This window comes from Pleurodeles waltl, chromosome 11 (genome assembly GCF_031143425.1).
Source record: "Pleurodeles waltl isolate 20211129_DDA chromosome 11, aPleWal1.hap1.20221129, whole genome shotgun sequence".
In the NCBI taxonomy this organism is placed as follows: Eukaryota; Metazoa; Chordata; class Amphibia; order Caudata; family Salamandridae; genus Pleurodeles; species Pleurodeles waltl.
In genome coordinates, this window is record NC_090450.1 from 583,444,058 (window position 1) to 583,465,526 (window position 21,469).

At 43.0% G+C, this 21,469-nt stretch overlaps 1 protein-coding gene across 5 annotated transcripts in view; it reads right to left on the reverse strand.

Moving 5' to 3' along the window:
• ANK1 (ankyrin 1) overlaps positions 1 to 21,469 on the reverse strand; it is an 869,955-nt gene that overhangs the window by 525,395 nt on the left and 323,091 nt on the right. For 4 of the 5 annotated variants that reach the window (XM_069214086.1, XM_069214083.1, XM_069214084.1 and 1 more), the window contains 6 exons: positions 19,800 to 19,875; positions 17,558 to 17,581; positions 15,517 to 15,613; positions 12,975 to 13,056; positions 12,031 to 12,128; positions 10,320 to 10,544 (listed from right to left, as the gene is read on the reverse strand). In XM_069214086.1, coding sequence (XP_069070187.1) covers positions 10,320 to 10,544; positions 12,031 to 12,128; positions 12,975 to 13,056; positions 15,517 to 15,613; positions 17,558 to 17,581; positions 19,800 to 19,875 — 602 coding nt within the window. The remainder of the gene's footprint in view (positions 1 to 10,319; positions 10,545 to 12,030; positions 12,129 to 12,974; positions 13,057 to 15,516; positions 15,614 to 17,557; positions 17,582 to 19,799; positions 19,876 to 21,469) is intronic. The other variant, XM_069214082.1, reaches the window with a different exon arrangement.

A 21,469-nucleotide genomic window follows, 5' to 3' on the forward strand; every position in this document is an offset into this window, starting at 1 on the left:
GTGGGAGAGGGGGAAAAGCGTAAGCAAATATCACTGACCAATTGATCCATAGAGCATTGCCCTTGGACTGAGGGTGTGGGTACCTGGACGCGAAGTTTTGGCATCTTGCGTTTTGTTTTGTTGCAAACACATCTATGTCTGGTGTCCCCCACTGGTGAAAGTATTCTTGTAGTATCTGGGGATGTATTTTCCACTTGTGAGTTTGCTGGTGATCTCGACTGAGATTGTCCACTAATTGATTGTGAATGCCTGGAATATATTGCGCTATTAGGCGAATGTTGTTGTGATTTGCCCAATGCCAAATCTTTCGTGCTAGGAGGCATAGTTGTGATGAGTGTGTTCCCCCTGTTTGTTTAGGTAGTTCATTGTTGTCATATTGTCTGTTTTGACAAGAATGTGTTTGTGAACTAGAAGAGGTTGAAATGCTTTTAGTGCTAGGAAGACTGCTAGCAGTTCTAAGTGATTTATGTGTAGTTGTCTTTGTTGACTGTCCCATTGCCCTTGTATATTGTAATTGTTGAGGTGTGCTCCCCACCCAATCATTGATGCATCTGTTGTGAGAATGGCGTGAGGCACAGGGTCTTGAAAAGGCCGCCCTTTGTTTAAATTGACAGGGTTCCACCATTGAAGCGAATAGTGTGTTTGGCAGTCTATCAACACTAGATCTTGGAGTTGACCCTATGCCTGCGTCTATTGTTTTGCAAGGCACTGCGGTAAGGGCCGCATGTGTAGCCGTGTGTTTGGGACAATTGCAATGCATGATGCTATCATGCCTAGGAGTTTCATGACAAATCTGACTGTGTAGTGCTGATTTGGTTGTATGTTTGATACCATGGTTTGGAATGATTGTACTCTTTGTGGGCTTGGAGGGCCAATCGCTCTTTGAGTGTTGAGTGTTGCTCCCAAGTATTGTTGTAGTTGGGATGGTTGTAAGTGAGATTTTTGGTAATTTATAGAGAACCCTAGTCTGTGTAGGGTATCTATTACATACTGTGTGTGATTTGACACAGTTGTTAAGTGTTGCCTTTTATTAGCCAATCGTCGAGATATGGGAATACGTCCATGTGATGTCTCCTTATATGGGCCGCTACTACAGCAAGGCATTTTGTAAATACTCTGGGTGCTGTTGTTATCCCGAAGGGCAATACCTTGCATTGGTAATGTTTCCCCTGTATGACAAATCTGAGGTATTTTCTGTGAGACGGATGGATGGGTATATGGAAATACGCATCTTTTAGATCCAGTGTTGACATGTATTCTCCGTGTTTTAGTAAGGGGACTACATCTTGTAGTGTGACCATGTGGAAGTGTTCTGATTTGATGAATAGATTTAGAGTCCTGAGGTCTAAAATTGGTCTTAGTGTTTTGTCCTTTTTGGGAATAAGGAAATATAGGGAATAAACCCCTGTTCCCTTTTGTTGGTGAGGTACTAGTTCTATGGCTTGTTTTGTTAATAGTGCTTGCACTTCTATTTGTAACATGTTTAGATGTTGCGCCGACAGTTTGTGCGCTCTTGGGGGAATATCTGGAGGAAAATGTGTGAATTCTATACAGTAACCATGATGGATAATTGGTAAGACCATTGTGTCCGTGGTTATGTTTGACCAATGTTTGTGGTAAAATGTTAGTCTTCCCCCTACTGGTGATGTGTGTTGTGGAAGGGTGACAGGCAAGTCACTGTTTGTTATTAGTGGCCTGCTTAGTGGGCTGAAACTTTCCCCTGACCTTGGGAATTGTCCCCTGAAGGACCCGCGAAAGCCCCCTCTCTGATATTTGGATTGGTAGGTGGGTTTTGCTTGAGAGATGGAAGCCTCTGAAGGCTGTTGTCTGAAACCTCCCCTATATTGCGGTTTCCTGAATGTCCCTCTATATTGGGACGAGTAGAGCGTGCCCATGGCTTTGGCCGTGTCAGTGCTTTTCTTCCTCTTTTCGATGGCTGTGTCCACTTGTGGCCCAAACAGTTGTTGCTAATTAAATGGCATGTTCAGTACTGCCTGCTGTATCTCAGGTTTGAACCTTGAGGACCTTAGCCAAGCGTACCATCTAATTGTGACTGCCGTGTTCACTGTTCTTGCGGCAGTGTCTGCAGAATCCAATGCCGAACGAATTTGATTGTTCGATATTGCCTGCCCTTCCTCTACCACCTGTTGAGCCCGTTTTTGATATTCCTTGAGGAGATGCTGGATGATATCACTCTTCTCGTCCCAATGAGCTCGGTCATAAAGTGCAAGGAGGGCTTGAGAATTTGCAATATGCCACTGGTTGGCAGCCTGTGACGCCACTCTCTTTCCTGCTGCGTCAAATTTCTGACTCTCTTTTTCTGGAGGTGGTGCATCTCTTGATGATTGTGAGTTGGATCTTTTCCTTGCAGCACCAACCACTACAGAGTCCGGGGGCAGCTGTTGTGTGATGAACACTGGGTCCGACGGGGGTGGCTTGTACTTCTTCTCCACCTGCGGTGTGATGGCACTCCCCTTCACAGGCTCTTGAAAAACTTGCTGAGCATGTTTAAGCATGCCTGGGAGCATAGGAAGGCTTTGGTACGAGGCATGCGTGGAGGCCAGGGTATTAAAGAGGAAGTCGTCCTCCAATGGCTCTGAATGCATGCTAACATTATGGAATGCAGCAGCCCTGGCCAAGACTTGGGTGTATGAGGTGCTATCCTCAGGTGGTGACGGTTTTGAAGGGTAGCACTCAGGGCTATTGTCCGAGACAGTGGGATCGTAGAGGTCCCAGGGGTCTACATCATCTTGCGACTGCACAGTGTATGTGGGTGACTGTGCAGTGGGCGTGGCAATAGGTGACCCTGGTCCTTTGTGGCGAATGTGGGGGAGAAAGTTCTGGTGAAAAATGGTGAGTTGGCGATTTTTCCCTGGCCACTTTAGCTCTTGGCTGATCAGTCTCTGATTGTTCCTGGAAAGACAGTTTTCTCTTGAATTTGAGAGGAGGGGCAGTTTGGATCTTCCCAGTATCCTTATGGATCTGTATCCGTGCCTGCGTCTGATCAAACTCTTCAATTTGAAGCTCCTCCTCAAATCTGTGCCTCTCTTTTAGCTGCTTGGAGAGCCCATGTTCTTCTGTGTACGAGGTCTTTTTCGGCTCCGAAATGCCCATGCTGATGGAAGGCCTCGGCTCCGAAAGGCTCTTTCTGGGCTTAGTCGACTCGACAAGTCGGTGTCGAGGGTTTTCGACGCCGGGGTATCGGCTCGAGTCCGAAGACTTTGGCACGATTTTGGCCTTTTTCGGTGCCAAAGGTGTTGCTTGGTCACCGCTTTGTTTTTTATGGGTCGAGCCATGGCCTTCAGGCAGTGGCGCCCCCGTGGCCTTATATTTCTTAGGCTGACTGTGGGGTTGGGTCGGGGCAGGCGTACTCACTTGTTGGCCTACTGTAGGTGGTCGGTGTCCGTCTGAGTCGTCCGATCCCTGGATGGAGATAGCCATCTCCTCTTCAACGTCGAGATGTCCAGAAGTTTTCGATGCCATCTGCATCCGCCTCACCCTCCGATCCCTCCGATCCCTCAATGTCTTCTTTGATCGAAAGGACTTGCAGGCCTTGCAAGTATCTTCACTGTGCTCCGGTGACAGGCACAGATTAAAGACCCGATGCTGGTCTGAATAGGGATACTTAGCGTGGCACTTCGGGCAGAAACAGAAAGGGGTCCGGTCCATTAGGCTTCGACGACGTCTGTAGTCGGGCCGACCAGGCCTCGGCTGGGCGCGGAAGCCCTCAAGGGCCACCAAAGCTGTGTCTCGTCGGTGTCGATGGAAGATGTTTCCCGATCGCAAACAATACCGACGCTTTTCGAGGATTTATAGTATTTTTCCGATTCGAATAACAGAGCGAAGAGGAACACGTCCGAACCCGATGGCGGAAAGAAAACAATCTAAGATGGAGTCAATGCCCATGCGCAATGGAGCCGAAAGGGAGGAGTCACTCGGTCCCGTGACTCGAAAAGACTTCTTCGAAGAAAAACAACTTGTAACACTCTTGAGCCCAAACTAGATGGCAGGAACAGTGCACAGCATGTGTATCTGCAGCTACACATGCCATCGAACATATATATATATATATATATATATATATATATATATACACATGACAAAATTACGGCATGAAAATGTAACGAGAAGAGTATATGAAAAGGTAACATAGTAATAAGGGAATATGGCAACAAGCGAATATTGTGGTTACGAAAATTGCAATATGGAACTCTGTGGATAAGTGAACACAGCCACAGAGGAAAATGCTATTAACCCCTTGGGTGCCTTGGATGAGCTGGTCTCGCCCTCGGCCATGGTGCTCATGTGCCGAGGACGAGACCAGCTTGTCCTGCACCCGCCCCACATCCTCTGTCAGGGATGGAAGGGGAATTGCTTCTTCTTCCACCCCTGACCCCCGATCTCCCCCCAAGTGACTTCTGATGAGGTCACCTCTTCCAGCGACATGCAGAAGAGAAATGCTTAGAATTTCTCTTCCGCTCGGGAGGAGGGGGCAGGCAGAGGCAGGAAAGGCCTTTCCTTTCATGTCTCTGCAAGCGATGCGATCGGGCAGCAGAAATGCCCACTAGACACCAGGGATTTTTTTTTTTTAGGGGGCCGCTCCCCAGGGGGCAAAATATTCTTAGGCCTTTTCTGCCCCCCCCCATGGGGGCAGAGCAGCCTATTTTTTGGAAGGCCCATCTGCCCCCAAGGGGGACAGAAAGCCCACCAGACACCAGGGAAGATTTTTTTTTCAAAATAAGAGGGTGGGGGTATGGCCATATCCCCACCCCATGTAAATGGGGCCAAAGTTGTTCTGCTCACCAGGGGACAGCTGGGGCAATTACCCCCAATCCACACCCAGGGGTGGGGGGGGGGGGCAGAAAGTCTGCTAGATGCCAGGAAATAAAAAATAAAAAATAGTTGGGTGGTGGCTACCAACCAGTACAGGAGTGCAGAATTATTAGGCAAATGAGTATTTTGACCACATCATCCTCTTTATGCATGTTGTCTTACTCCAAGCTGTATAGGCTCGAAAGCCTACTACCAATTAAGCATATTAGGTGATGTGCATCTCTGTAATGAGAAGGGGTGTGGTCTAATGACATCAACACCCTATATCAGGTGTGCATAATTATTAGGCAACTTCCTTTCCTTTGGCAAAATGGGTCAAAAGAAGGACTTGACAGGCTCAGAAAAGTCAAAAATAGTGAGATATCTTGCAGAGGGATGCAGCACTGTTAAAATTGCAAAGCTTCTGAAGCGTGATCATCGAACAATCAAGCGTTTCATTCAAAATAGTCAACAGGGTCGCAAGAAGCGTGTGGAAAAACCAAGGCGCAAAATAACTGCCCATGAACTGAGAAAAGTCAAGCGTGCAGCTGCCACGATGCCACTTGCCACCAGTTTGGCCATATTTCAGAGCTGCAACATCACTGGAGTGCCCAAAAGCACAAGGTGTGCAATACTCAGAGACATGGCCAAGGTAAGAAAGGCTGAAAGACGACCACCACTGAACAAGACACACAAGCTGAAACGTCAAGACTGGGTCAAGAAATATCTCAAGACTGATTTTTCTAAGGTTTTATGGACTGATGAAATGAGAGTGAGTCTTGATGGGCCAGATGGATGGGCCCGTGGCTGGATTGGTAAAGGGCAGAGAGCTCCAGTCCGACTCAGACGCCAGCAAGGTGGAGGTGGAGTACTGGTTTGGGCTGGTATCATCAAAGATGAGCTTGTGGGGCCTTTTCGGGTTGAGGATGGAGTCAAGCTCAACTCCCAGTCCTACTGCCAGTTCCTGGAAGACACCTTCTTCAAGCAGTGGTACAGGAAGAAGTCTGCATCCTTCAAGAAAAACATGATTTTCATGCAGGGCAATGCTCCATCACACGCGTCCAAGTACCCCACAGCGTGGCTGGCAAGAAAGGGTATAAAAGAAGGAAATCTAATGACATGGCCTCCTTGTTCACCTGATCTCAACCCCATTGAGAACCTGTGGTCCATCATCAAATGTGAGATTTACAAGGAGGGAAAACAGTACACCTCTCTGAACAGTGTCTGGGAGGCTGTGGTTGCTGCTGCATGCAATGTTGATGGTGAACAGATCAAAACACTAACAGAATCCATGGATGGCAGGCTTTTGAGTGTCCTTGAAAAGAAAGGTGGCTATATTGGTCACTGATTTGTTTTTGTTTTGTTTTTGAATGTCAGAAATGTATATTTGTGAATGTTGAGATGTTATATTGGTTTCACTGGTAATAATAAATAATTGAAATGGGTATATATTTGTTTTTTGTTAAGTTGCCTAATAATTATGCACAGTAATACTCACCTGCACACACAGATATCCCCCTAACATAGCTAAAACTAAAAACAAACTAAAAACTACTTCCAAAAATATTCAGCTTTGATATTAATGAGTTTTTTGGGTTCATTGAGAACATGGTTGTTGTTCAATAATAACAATAATCCTCAAAAATACAACTTGCCTAATAATTCTGCACTCCCTGTATGGGCCTGGTTATGCCCTCACCCCAACTAAAGGGGGTAACAGTCTTTCAGCTCTCCCCCGCACACTAAACCATCTTATCCCACGGCAAGCAAAAGGACATTTGATTATTTTGGGTTTTGGTTTTACATTTGGGCTGTGAGAGCTTGGCTAACTCTCAAAATCATCCCACTTAGAATGGTGAGGGCTGCACTTTTTGGACTTTGGGACGCTGCAATGTAAAAAAATCCACAAGACCTATCGGGGTGATTCTAGAGTGATGTGCTTTACATGCACCCGCACCATTTTCTTACCCACAATGCCCTGCAAACCTCCAACTTTGCTGGCAATCACACATTTTTCCCACATTTTTGTGATGGAACCTTCCAGAATCTGCGGGAATCCACAAAATCCTACCACCCAGCATTGTCTCGTCTATACTGATCAAAATTCGGCCCCACTTGTCAGCCTAAAAATGTTTTTTTGCAAACTGCCCTTTTGGACCCGCTTTGGTTCCACCTCAATTTCGATATGTTTTTGGTTCTTTCCTGTTGCAGGCACTTGGCCCACCTACACAAGGGAGGTATCATTTTTACCAGGAGACTGTGGGGAACGTTGGGTGGTAGGAAATGTGTCCCAATGTGGTGATCCCATAGAGAAATGTGGGAAAAAAGTGATATTTTAGCTAAATTTGAGGTTTGTTGAGGATTCTGGGTAAGAAAACATTGGGGGAATCCACACAAGTCACACCTCCCTGGATTCCCTTGGGTGTCTAGTTTTCAGACATTTTTGGGTTTGGTAGGTTTCCCAATATGGCTGCTGAGCCCAGGACCAAAAACGCAGGTCCCCTTCCCGCAAAAACAGGTAGTTTAGTATTTGATCATTTTGATGTGTCCACATAGTGTTTTGGGACATTTCGTTTCGCGGGCACTAGGCCTACCCACACAAGTGAGGTACCATTTTTGGCTCCTCTCAGATTCCAGAACTTTCTGTCTCCAAAATGTGAGGAAAAAGTGTTTTTTTAGCCAAATTTTGAGATTTGCAAAGGATTTTGGGTAACAGAACCTGGTGAGAGCCCCACAAGACACAAAATCTTGGTTTCCCTTAGGTGTCTGGTTTTAAAAAATGCCCAGGGTTGGTAGCTTTCCCTAGGTGCCGGCTGAGCCAGAGGCCAAAATCCACAGCTAGGCACTTTGCAAAAAAACAGGTCTGTTTTCTTTGGGAAAATGTGATGTGTCCATGTTGTGTTTTGTGGCATTTCATGTCACAGGCGCTAGGCCTACCCACACTACCCACATTTCTATTGGGAGACTTGGGGGAACGCTGGGGGAAGGAAATTCATGGCTCCTCTCAGATTCCAGAACTTTCTGTCACCGAAATGTGAGGAAAAAGGGTTTTTTTGGGCCAAATTTTGAGGTTTCCAAAGGATTTTGGGTAACAGAACCTGGTGAGAGCCCCACAAGTCACCCCATCATGGATTCCACTAGGTGTCTAGTTTTAAAAAATTTGCAGGTTTGGTAAGTTTCCTTAGGTGCCGGCAGAGCTAGAGGCCAAAATCTACAGCTAGCCACTTTGGAATAAACACGTCAGATTTCAATGTAAAAATGTGATGTGTCCATGTTCCTTTTCCTGTCACTAGCATTAGGGCTACCCACGCAAGTGAGGTACCATTTTTATTGGGGGACTTGGGGGAACACAGAATAGCAAAACAAGTGTTATTGCCCCTTGTCTTTCTCTACATTTTTCCCTTCCAAATGTAAGGCAGTGTGTAAAAAAGACGTCTATTTGAGAAATGCCCTGTATTTCACATGCTAGTATGGGCACCCTGGAATTCAGAGATGTGCAAATAACCACTGCTTCTCAACACCTTATCTTGTGCCCATTTTTGAAATACAAAGGTTTTCTTGATACCTATTGTTCACACTTTATATTTCCGCAAATGAACTGCTGTATACCCGGTATAGTATGAAAACCCATTGCAAGGTGCAGCTCATTTATTGGCTCTGGGTACCTAGGTTCTTGATGAACCTGCAAGCACTATATATCCCCGCAACCAGAAGAGTCCAGCAGACATAACGGTATACTGCTTTAAAAAATCTGACATTGCAGGAAAAAGTTACAGACTAAAACATTGGGAAAAAATGCTATTTTTTTCACCTCAGTGTAGGAAAACCTTGTAGGATCTACACAAATGACCCCTTGCTGAATTCAGAAATGTTTAGCTTTCTGGGAGCCAGCATTGGTTTCAAACCCATTTCTGTCATTAACTGGAAGGAGGCTGAAAGCACAAAAAATAGTAAAAACTGGGTATGTCCCAGTAAAATGCCAAAATTGTGCTGAAAAATTGGGTTTTCTGATTCAAGTCTGCTGTTCCTGAAGGCTGGGAAGCTGGTGATTTTAGCACCACAACCCCTTTGTTGATGCCATTTTTTAGGGGAAAAAACACAAGCCTTCTTCTGCAACCCTTTTTTTCCCATTTCCTTTTTAAAAAAACTACATTTTTGCTGTATTTTGTCTAATTTCTTGGTCTCCTTCAGGGAAACCCTCAATCTCTAGAATCCCTAGAATGTTGGAAAAAATGATGCAGATTTGGAGTGGGTAGCTTCTGTGGACAAAAAGTTATGAGGGCCTAAGCGTGAACTGGTCCAAATAGCCCAAAAAAAAGGCCTGCCACCTGAGGGGGAAAAGGCCTGGCAGCGTAGGGGTTAAAGGGAGTATGATAAAAATATAACAATAGAGGAACAGGACATTAATCTCGCAATGCAATTAGTCTCGAGTGAAATGAGGTCACAGGGGAATACTTTCAGTAGATAATATGAGGATAATGACCACAAGAGAAACTGCTGTGTAAAAATGCAGATAAGAGAAATTGATGATAAGGTCAATAATGCAGCAGAATGATAAAATAATAATGAAAGCACACAAATAATCCATAGATTTTTGAACAGAAAATACACCAAAACATTTTTTGTTGTTTTTTTGTGGGTTCTTTCAAAACATTGACGATATAACCACAAGTCATAAGTCCAAGGCCCATATTTATACTTTTTTAGGGCCACATTTGCGTCATTTTTTGATGCAAAAGCAGCGCAAACTTGCAAAATACAATTGTATTTTGTAAGTTTGCACCGTTTTTGCGTCTAAAAGCGGCGCAAATGAGGCGTTAAAAAAGTATAAATATGGGCCTAAGTCTATTAGTCCTACAGAAATGAAATCATATGAGCAACATTACAATTATTCACTTGGGTAAGAGCAAATATTGTAGCCAGACAGTGTGTGTTTTGTTCCCTTAGTGACTTCAAGGTGCAGAATTTTAGTATATGACACGTAGAGCATATTTTCCATCTAGGACTGGTAGAGCATATGTTCTAGGTAGATGTGATTGGTTGAAATAGACTTTCAGCCTCTTTCAGAATCCCAGTTGTTTGAACGTTAATAATGCATTCCAAACACAGGTGCAGGTGATCAATAGCATCAATCAAAAATCAAAAATTAGGTTTGTTAACATGATGATATGAGTATTCGGAGTATCCTGGATATGTTAAGAATAAGTAAACATAGAAATAAGAAAGTATGTTGACAAAGGAAGGTTACATGCAGATAAAAGAGTGAAAGAAGACTAAGGGAATTCAGAAGTAGGAGTTGATGAGGGAACGTGGGAGAGCAATACGGCAAAAAGAGACTTAGAATGATGGAGCACAAATAAGGTCATGAGAGAAGACCCCAAGCTAGCATCACCAATGCAGACATCACTACAAGCCACAAAAGTGTGATCCCACTAATACCAGTAGTGTATTCCACACCAGCATTACCAATCCATCTGTTCTAGCTTGGCCATCTTTGCCTTACCTACCTGAGGAACTGAGCTCCAGCTGGGCCTAGTGCAATAATCCTACTTGCCAGTCCCTCTTCCTCTGCCAGTGGTGGTGGAGTGGTTAACTTCTGAGGTTTCACCAGACGGCACGTAATGCGAGTGGGTGCAGCACATGTTCGTGGTGGGATAATTACACGCAGTCCATTATGGCGACTACCACGCATAGAACCACCTCGGGCATCAACCATGAAACTCACCAAAAACCTGACAAAGAGAAAGGAAAATTCTCAAATATTTTATATCATAAACATTCATTAGACCGCTACACAAAACTCCCGACACTCGCCAAACACGTCAACAGGATCATTAAAAGTACAGTGTAAGCACCAACTGATATGCCAGAAGTATCAAACTATTCATTCTTAACAGAGCCTTCATGTGGCTTCTCACAAAGTTATAGGCCCGCCATGTAAAAAGGAAACAACAGAATAAGGAAAATTCTCAGTAGCTAGACACAAAGGACACGTTTACTAAAAGTTTGTGCAATGCAGCACAGCAACCGATGTTACTGCACTGCATTGCTTGAGGGAGAGAAAAGGACACCACCATATCTACCAAAATATGACACTGCTACTGTCTTCTCAAGCAGTGCCACAAAATGATGCTGCCTTGCGCCACAAACACACCTTTTCTCCAAAGTACAAAGGTGCTGTACTAGCGTAGGTTTGTACTAGAAAGGTACTTTTCAGTACACAATACTACGCTCAGACATACTTTTAAACTTCCTACTTGGTATGTGTACTGTACAGTAGCACACATACAAAGTTTGAAAAGTGTAGAGTTAAAAATAACTTTTCTTCAACTTCGCACCTCCCTCTACGAGGCCTATTTTTTGGTGCAGAACCTTGTGTACAAATGTTATTAGTTGATTAGTTGAGGCTTAGCATCACAAACCATGAGTTGTACGTGGAAACACCTATGTACCACCAATGGGACACCCCCTTTATGAAAGGTAAAGCAAAGCAGCACATAGTGCTATTTTGAGCTACTCTTAGGCAACTTTCCAGTGCAAATAAAGTTTTGCTCTAGAAAGTAAACAAATCAACATTTTGCACTAGTTTGTGTCACTTTGGGTGACTTTCCACAGGTGATAAGTTTTGCTAAATCATTACAAATAGTATGAAATCCTTTCCCACACACTTTTTGGAGAAATCAAATCTCACAGCATGCCCCAAATGATGCATCTTTAAGCAGGGAGTATCTACAAAGGAAATGATAGCACAGGATCACCACACCATATGTATCAGACAATAGAATTACTCTAAGGCTTGGCTATACATGGGTTTCAACACAATATCAATAACATAATACAAATACATGTCTGTGTTGCAGTGTGAGAGTGTCTGTATAAGGTCGGTGAGTATCTGTAATATTTGTATATATGGTACTGTGTGTGATATTATAAAACTGCCTTTTGTTAGCATTTCCTCTGTATTTCTGAGGCTGAGTGTGCTTTTATGTACCTTTGTGTGATACCGTGAGAGCACCTGTAAGAACTATGTATGTACTGTGAGACAGTCAAAGGTTGTGCCTGATGTTGAGTGAGTGCCTTACTCAGAAATGTCGCTCTACGTATGGGACTGAAGCGTGTGCGTATGTGATGATTGATATCAAATTGCCTATCAGATAAAGCAATTTGGATCTATGGGGTTCAGAATATCTATATAAGCCTGTGTGCAAAATCACTTACCCTGTATGTATGGGACTGGCCACAGGGCTGATGTTGTCTGATGTCTCTGTAGCTGGACTGCTGGGAATCAGCGAATCTTCGTCAAACTCTTTGGAAAGCTGGCAAAAAAATGCATCAATCAATTCTGATAAACGTACCTCACAGACAACTTACTGTGAGGTAAATATACAATAAAGTATGATATGATATACAAAAGTGGAAGTTATTGAAAAAGATTAAGAAGTGCCTGGCAGTGTGATAATGAAAATTTGTACAAAATGTGGGGTGTTATCAGCAGGGAGTAATGAATTGAGACCTAGTTAAGAAAGTAGATATGGTGTGTAATTAGGAAAGTGTTTCGGGTAAATCCAGTCTGCTATGGATTACATTTCTTCTCAAGATGGTCCACAGTTGGAACAGTAATTGTCATGGGGCATAGGGAGATAAAATAATTTGCCCAGAACTACACAGTTTATTTGACTAATCAGAGTCCAGGTCTGCAGGTTCTGAGGACAGTAACTCAGCCACTATGCTACATCAACAGCATAGATGAGGGCACAGAGGCAAATATTTCAGTGGAAGTAGATCGTCACATAGGTGTATATTTTCTATGTTTAATGTGCCTGTATTGTCTGGAAAAGTTAGTATTCTTTTCCAATATTTACATTTAGTATGCCTGCACTTTTTTCTGGGCATTGCTTACTATTACTTCATTGTAATGTTCATTTGATTGTTGCCCTTACACTTCTAGAAGAGATAACTTGACCTACTACCAAAAGGAAAGAAAGTGTTTCTGAGGCATCAAACATTGTCCCATTTGTCGGTGGGAGTCTTGATCTTGCAATTACTTCACCTACTTTAACCCTACTACTTACTGAACCTGACTTTAATACTCACACAGTGGAATAAAGACAATTGTGAGTGTGATAACATGATGGGGGTATGATAAAGGCATACGTTTTTACCTGGTCCTGCTCTCCTGGCTTGATAACAACAGTCTCTGGAGTTACACAAGGGATTCTAGGAATGGCTGGTGAATCCACCCTGCTGACAAATCAAGAGACAATCAAAACCAAAGAGTGAACTTTACAAAAAAAGACCCGGTCGGGTATCAACACTAAACACAATGCAGGATTGGATTGGCATGAAACAAGAACAAGAGGTGGTTCAGCAATAAACAAAACCAGGAAGTGAGAAAGCAGCAAACAGGAATAACAAAACCAGGAAGTGGATCAGAACCAAACAAGTTCTGAAAGTGGATCAGCACCAAATAGAACAAAGAAATGGGTCTGCAGCAAATAAGATTCTGAAGTGTAACAGTACCAACTAAGAATGGGAAGTGAAGAAACATCAAACACAATCTGGAAGTGCTTGGCACCCAACAACATCATTGAGTGAATCAACACCACACAAGTCTGAGAAATGGATTGACAGCAAACAATACTACAAAGCAGATCAGCACCACACAGGACCAAGAAGTCATTCTCAACAAAACAAATCTGATATGGCTTAGCAACAGACAAGACCAAAAGGTGGATCAGCAACAAACACTCAAACTTGCAAATCAGTCACAACATAAGTGGAGCTACTTCAAATAACATAACTGTATTAACTCCAAATTACACCTTGAAGCAGACAAGCATCAAACACAAGATAACCAATTAAACACCGCATAACAGACCAGTATCACAAAAGACAAAACAAGGCCAGCACCACACAAAACAAAACTATAACAGTAACAGACAAGCTAAATCCAGGACAGCTCTACGCCAGGCAGATCTAGTTGAGCACTACAACCGAAAGACCCAGACAACACCACACAGACAAAATCAGACCAGCAGCAAAAAAGGCAGAACCAAACCAACACCACCGAAGACAGTATTGATCCAGTACAGAGGATGGCAAGGCAGCAGACTAGTGCTGCACAAGATACAACTGGACCAACAGTGAGTGTGAAAGAACTGGACTAATATATGGCAGGCTTTTAAAATAGGACACTATGTAGATCCAAAAATAAGATATCTTCTATATCTCATTGGAGTCTCATTTAATAAAGTTCAGGCTCACTGTGGTAATATAAACCCTGACACTTTGTGAACTGCACTTGTATAGTTCAGGAGCTCTGTATATGTTTTATACCTTATGGTGAAGAACCTTCACACTATTTCACAAGCACTACATTTGCTCTTGGGCCACTCTTATCTCCACAACCAAAATACCACCCAAATCTAAGGTTTGGAGCTCAGCCCACTCACACAGAACCAAGGATTTACCCAAGTCATGTTAAATACCTTTAAGAACCTACAGCATTAGGAGCTTTGGGGGGGTACGGACCTTAAAGATTCCAAAGTCCCAAGCGTTATGGTTTCCAGATTCTGGGCTGATAAGGCTAACTCAATGAAAAATTATCTAGGGTGGGAGGGAGAATTAGAGATAGTGGAACCTGCACATGATTAACACCATCGGTTCTGTCTTACAGAACTGGGAAACACAAGTCTTGCAACAGATAAATAAGCATGTGGGCTCTGTCAGAATGGCCATGGAGAATAATTTGATCAAATGGACACCTAATCCCCTGTTCCTTGGCTGTTGAACGGACACATGGGTAACAAGGTTGACTCTGTCAGACATGCCCCTAAGTCATGCAATAGTCAGCTAAGACATAGCCAATAAAGTGAGCTTTACCAGAGAACCAATGGCACTCCTCTGCGTTGGATGTGTGGACAGGCAAAGGATGGATCTATCAGACAGCTCCTGGCAGCTCTGCTCTTGAAATAGTAAGACTGAACCATGTCTAGGCAGTCCTACTATTCCTACCATTGGGATTCTCTGTAACAGCTCTTGGAGCCTTTAGTGTTTAAAGGGATGGCTCTAAATTATAGTCTGTAGTTCCAGGGAGGCCCAAAAGGGTAGGACTAGCATATGCATATCAGGGGTATGCTGAAGCAGACCGACTCAATATTGTTGACCCACTATATATCAAACAGCAGACAGAAAATAATCTCTGCATTTTGGGCTTAGGTGACTGGGGTATGTTGGGCAGGGTATATCTAGCAAATTGTCCCTCATGGCCCTGGTCTTGTAATGCTTGGCAGTGGGTGAAAGGTGATTGGATGTCCTAGCAGATAGCATATAAAGAGCTAGATCTTGGGATAGAAGCACTGCTGTATGTTCAACTGTGATTTCTCTCACTGGCAGCCCTTGATCACAGATGGGCTTGGGATGGATGGACAAACATATGTTAAGCTGGATTTGCAGTGTCTGAAAGGCATTGATTTTCATGGCTCCAAAGTGGCTGGCCAAACACATGCCTGAGACAGGTGTACCACACAATCAATGGGGCTTCAGGCCTGAGGGAGGTCAGCCTGGAGCGTAGCTGGCAAGGATGGCTCTAGCACACAACCAATGAAACCCTAGGTCTCATGGTGATGGGACTGGTATGTGGCAGATATAGAATGGCTCTACAAGACACAGCACTGAGGACCACTATGCCCCAGCATTTCTTACGCTTGGTCCAGCTTAGGCATAAACTCCAGAATCTCCTTCTCTTCGTCCTGGTCCATGGAATCCTGATGCTCATGTCGAGGGCCCATTAAATCCTCCCCTGAAACCGAGAAAGGGACGAATGAGAGAAGAGAAGGACAGAAGGACCGGCGCATTCACAAAGGAGCAGACGCCATCTCCCATAGTTCCCACCCAACCAAGGGATGAGGTCTGGTACACAGAGAACCAAGGTGGGTCCAGTGCAGGAGCCTGGTGGCTAGAGTACACCTGCAGTCACCCACCTGCCCCCACAGCTCGTCTATGAAATTGTTCCACACTGGCAGCAAACTACACCCTTCTATGCCAAACACTATCAAACAAAGGGACCTGCCTTCCCAAATCTGCAATTCTCCTTGCTATACAGGAGTCTGCATTATTCTACAGTGAAATATTGCACAGTAAATACACTTAATATAACCTGGCACAAGTTGCAGCCAGTTGAGATCTTTTGGTGGGAAATTTACCTTTTGACCTACAATCTAAACTCTCTGATGCTAGGGAAGGAGGCTAATAACCTTTCACCACCTAGTTACATGATGTGGAAGAGGAAGCTATAACAGGACCCACATTTGGGGGAGATAAGTGCCAATAGTCAGTCATAGGCAGCCACCCCTATCACAGCTTGCATTTCCGTGACCAACCAATGCTACCTTTTTATTATGTGTCACAGTGAAGTGGAACAGAACCTCTTGAGAAGTGCTGAATACAGTTCTGTGCTGTCACTTACCCTCTCGCTCATCATAGGACAGAGCTTGTTTGATAAACATCATCTTTGGCTTTGTCTGGCAGGCTATGTCTCGCTGTTCCATGTCTGACGGTGCCTGGCTGCATTGTGATTGCAAGTACATAACAACTATGTGATTCTTTCTGGCTGCTATGTGACTGCCTGTTTCAAGCTAGTCTATAATGTTGTGTGTCTGGTACCTCTGTGTTATCTGTCTGCCTGCTTTTTGATTGCCAGCACATCATCTGACTTTCTGGGTCTGCTCTGTTATTACAATCGAATACGTCTAGCATCTGTGTGACTACCAACTTCTGGTAGCCATGTTCGTACCCAAGTCCTGCTGCTATGTGAATGTCTGTGGTGATCCGCTCTCTGATTACCTTTGTTCCTGATCTACAGTTGCCAGTGTATAGCTGTGCTGTTTTTTTCTCATGGTTAGTCACTTATTTCTTCTTTGTATTCCCTAAGAACACACCATATGAAGGATCAAACCCTTGAAGAATGGAAGGGACCAAGGTTCCCCATAAGCATCTATGGAGCACAAAGCCTGTAATATCAGAGCCGAAGTCTTGGTAATCCCTTGAGCAGTAAGGGTGCCTAGGTACCCAGAAGTGGTAATGCACTCAGGTCCTTTCAAGCTGCAACAGTTATGTGGTCCAAGACCTCAGACGCTTGGATCCTTAAGTCGAGGATGGCATCTCTGAGAGCACTGAAGGGAGCCCAAGTTACCAGTAGCAGCAAAAAGGCTCAGATTCCCAGGAACAATCAGAAGACATAGGTTCCCAGCAGCACCAAGAGAGTAGTATAGGATCCTCAAGAGCAACTAGAGAGCCCAGATGTAGTAAGGGGGTTCTGGTTCCCAAAACAGTAAGAGAGCCCAGCTTCCCAGATATTCTGAGGGGGTAAATCCCCAGGAGGGGATTTTTGTAATTCAAGACCTGCTGCAATTTCCTATAATGTTCCCAGATCTATTGTTCCTTGATTACCAAGATCAATAGGAGAACTGATCATGCAATTCAAAGTTAAACAGTGACAAAGACACAAGGGCACAAGGACGAACGAACAAACAAACAGGCAAACAGACAAAAAAAGATCTTCAGAAACTACATGGTAGCATGACCCCACAGTGCTGCTGCCCTTTGCACTATGCTGGGACAGCAGCGCCTACAGGGAAGCAATGGCAGGTCATGGACAATGGGTTAGTAGAGCTGGGCTGCCTAGCAGAGCACATAGAGTTAGGAAATTACACTACAGTCAAAGAAGCAAATTTGGAGTTCCTACCAGTGAGAGGGACATGAACTGTGCCTGGAAAACAAGCAAAGTCAGGTTTAACATTCTGGGCAGTGCAGGCAAACAGTGTTCTATGTGCAAACAATAAGAAATTGAATTATGCTGCTACCACTGTAAGAAGACCCATTTTGTTACGGACTTTATGATTTCAAACTTAGAAGGGCTTTCAAGGGTAGTACCTGTTTACTGGTGGAAAATTGCCCTTGGTTTGCCACAGCATTTGAAACTGTGGCTAGTGCTCCTTCGCTTAGTTAAAAACTGCAGTGTTCCTTGGTAATAGAGGAGAACCACGTCTTAGCTTCACCTTTTGTGAGTGAACAACACGTGCTGTTCTATGAGGAGTTTGGTGATTGAGATACTCACCACAGCTGGGAAGATGTGTCACATTGAGCCAAACTGACACAGTGGTGCCCACCACACAGCAAGAATGGAATCTTTATTGGGCCATGGCAAAACAACTATTAGGCTTAAACAATACTCCCACGTAATCACTAATATTCACTGAAGATGTTTTACTCAACTCTTCACTGGCCTACTCAAAACCCGAAAGGACTCTAGAGGTAATCCTGCAACCCAGAGATAACCCAATTGATCTTGGAGCTCTTCAGAAACCATGTGATCTCAGAGATACAGAAATAAGGAGCAAACTTAGTTAGATCTCACTGAGCATCTCACCACAGAGGTCCACGGTCAGAGATTTGGACACCTCTAAGGTCACAGATTGGAGATCCTCAAACTATGTCATATGAATCGGAGATACAAATGCTGACACTACCTCCTGCCAGAGCACAGAGATCCAATTAGTGTAACCATATTTTTATGTTGAAGATCAAAAGTCAAAGAACCCAGCAGCATCACCATTGAATGTCAGAGCTAAAAGGTGACAGATCTCTTCTCCATGTTAGATACTACAGGTGGAAGATCCATGTTGCAATAAATGGGCAACCCAATATCCTACAGGGACCCCAGTAACAAAATAAATAGTAACAGTGTGTTGATTGTCACCTATGCAGCATTCGATTGATAGAAAATGAAAATGACAGCACGGCCTGGATAACTTGACACTATGACTGCATAATATAGTTTTTTGATTTCTGGATAATTCTGTAGAGCATATACCATTTGAATAGCTTTACCCAACATTTATTCAAAAGTAATTGTGGCAAATAATGAAGTGATAGTGCAGGTGGCACTGTGCTGAGAATAATACACACACAGTATTAGGGATATCAGGGCTTTTGAAAGCCCTTTCTGTATTAGACCAAAATGATGACAGTTTCTTGAAAGTGTTTAAAAATTCTGTCCTAATAATGACATTGTCCGATTCTGAACTTTGGAGGTTGAAACGTTAGTGAATTAAAAAAAAAAAATGGACTGAATTCTCTGGATTGTCTTAACTCAATATATATATATATATATATATATATATATATATAAAATATGTATATATATATATATATATATATATATATATATATATATATATATATATATATATATACATATTTTATATATATATATATATATATATATATATATATATAGAGAGAGAGAGAGAGAGAGAGAGAGAGAGAAAGAGAGATCGCACACACAGTGTGGTGAACTGTAGGTTCACTTGTATATCTTATTGTTTTAAATTGCATATACTATTCTTTGCGATTTTCACTACTCCACCTCTACTGTCACATCACTGTATGTCACCATTACTTTTGCTACATTTGCCTAAATGTTGTGTATAACCTTTCAAATGATATATGCATCCTAGAATTAGTCAGAAATATGGAACATGGGTTTAAGATTGCGACACTGCAACCATCTCATGTCATGTAGATTAGAGGACCCCATGTAATAGGTCGTAGACTCAAACATTGATATTTCACATATTAGAGATCACATTCTCAGACAATGTGATGTAATACAGGTTTGAGATCAGAGATCCCAAATTTAGACAGCGTGATGCCAGACGTCTTAGGCCTTATATTGAGACCCTGGATGTCTATGGTGTGAAATCCACACATCTAGGTCAGTGGATGTGAGATATTGCATTTCAGAGGTGCAGACACAAACCTCCCAAGTCAGAGCTTTAGTGAACTACGTTTTACAGATGTGGTGCTTGTGAAAAACATAACAATGTATTTTCCTCTCAAATGCTACCATAATTTCTTGCCTTGGTTGGCCAATTTCTTAAATTTAATTTACTGAGTTTTGAAGTTCTTGCTCCTTTAGTTCTTACCTTCATCTTCTGAAACATCCATCATTTCATCTACAGTTTCAGGAAAGCTCATTCTGTGCTTCTCACTACCAGTTGTCTGTAAGAAATGAAGACATAAGGTCAGAGACAAGAGTAATGAAATGTCTACTGATGCACATTGATATCGACAGACAGCATGAACTGACTTTCAAATGGTATCTTTTGGACTTTTGAGATCTCAAGAGCTCTTAAGGGTATATCATCAAAGAATCTACTGTATGGACCTTGTCTGTCCTTCTTTTATGCTCTTCATTTCATGGGACTGTGTATGTCTCATACCTGTTTCTAACTGCTACATTCTAGTCAATCTTCGAGATCTCAAATGGTACCCCTTGCCATTTATTACACTGTTACATCCTAGGAGGTGCGATGCCTTTATATGATAACTTGTCTAAAATATGATGACTGTCAGTGTTTTTACAATCACTGAAGCAATGAACACCCAAAAGGCTGAGCATCTTTATCAAATGTAGGATGTACGAATGTTTAGTGTTGTAAACAGTCAATATCTTAAAATCACTATGAAACAAGATACAAAGTGTGTTAACTCAGGTGTGGTTAAGGCTGTCAAAAGAGATCAAGGGGCACATTTATTGAAAAAAAAGTGCAACATAGCGCAGCAACCAAATTTGTTGCATTGGGTTGCACTAGGAGCAGAGAGCGGTGCAGAGCAGAGCCATATTTACTAAATATGCCTGCTGCTTCTTTATTCCCCTGTGCAGGTGCACAAACAGGCTGCCTAGAACAACACAGAAACCTTTGCACTGTTGTGCAAAGGTGTACGCATGATGTATACTATAGGTTTTGTACTGGAAGAATACCTCTCCAGTGCAAAATATTTAGACACACTTTAACATTTTTCACATATTAGATTTGTGTTGCATAGTGCAGCACATGTGCAATGTGTGAAAAGGCAGAAGTCAAATGGTTTCTCCTAAAATGCACCTGCCTTCAACACCGGCATTTTAACAGCTTGTTTAAACTCCATTAGTAATTTAAGACCAACAGTTACTTCTCATTTGAGAAACAGAAATCTTTTTGCTGTAAATACACCTGGATCAGGTTTAATGCATCCTGTCGAATCAAATTATATGACCAGCTGAAATCCTGCCACATCTTCAACAATGCAGAGTGCATCGTTTTTGGCACAAACTTTGCTTTTGCAGCACTGCTTCTCAGTGACCATATAGCTCTCCTAAAATAGATTTTATAATGCAGGACTTAAACCTGTTCTTTCTTAATGAAGGTTCTTGAACGGAGTGTTAACTGTGACTGGTCTAGCAAGGATTAAGGGCCAGATGTAGCAAGCCGTTTGCATGTCGCAAACTGCGAAAATCGCAGTTTGCACCATGCAAACGGCCTCACGCGATGCATATCCACAAATTGCGAGTCGGTACCGACTCATAATTTGTGAATGCGACTCGCAAATAGGAAGGGGTGTTCCCTTCCTATTTGCGACTCGCATCGCAATTCAGAATTGCTTTGTGACCGCGAATGCGGTCGCAAAGCAACTCGCAGTTACCACCAGTGTCACACTGGTGGTAACTCATTCGCAAAAGGGAAGGGGTCCCCATGGGACCCCTTCCCCTTTGTGAATGTTGACAATAATATTTTCGGTATTTTATTCATTTTGCAACTCGTTTTCCTTTAAG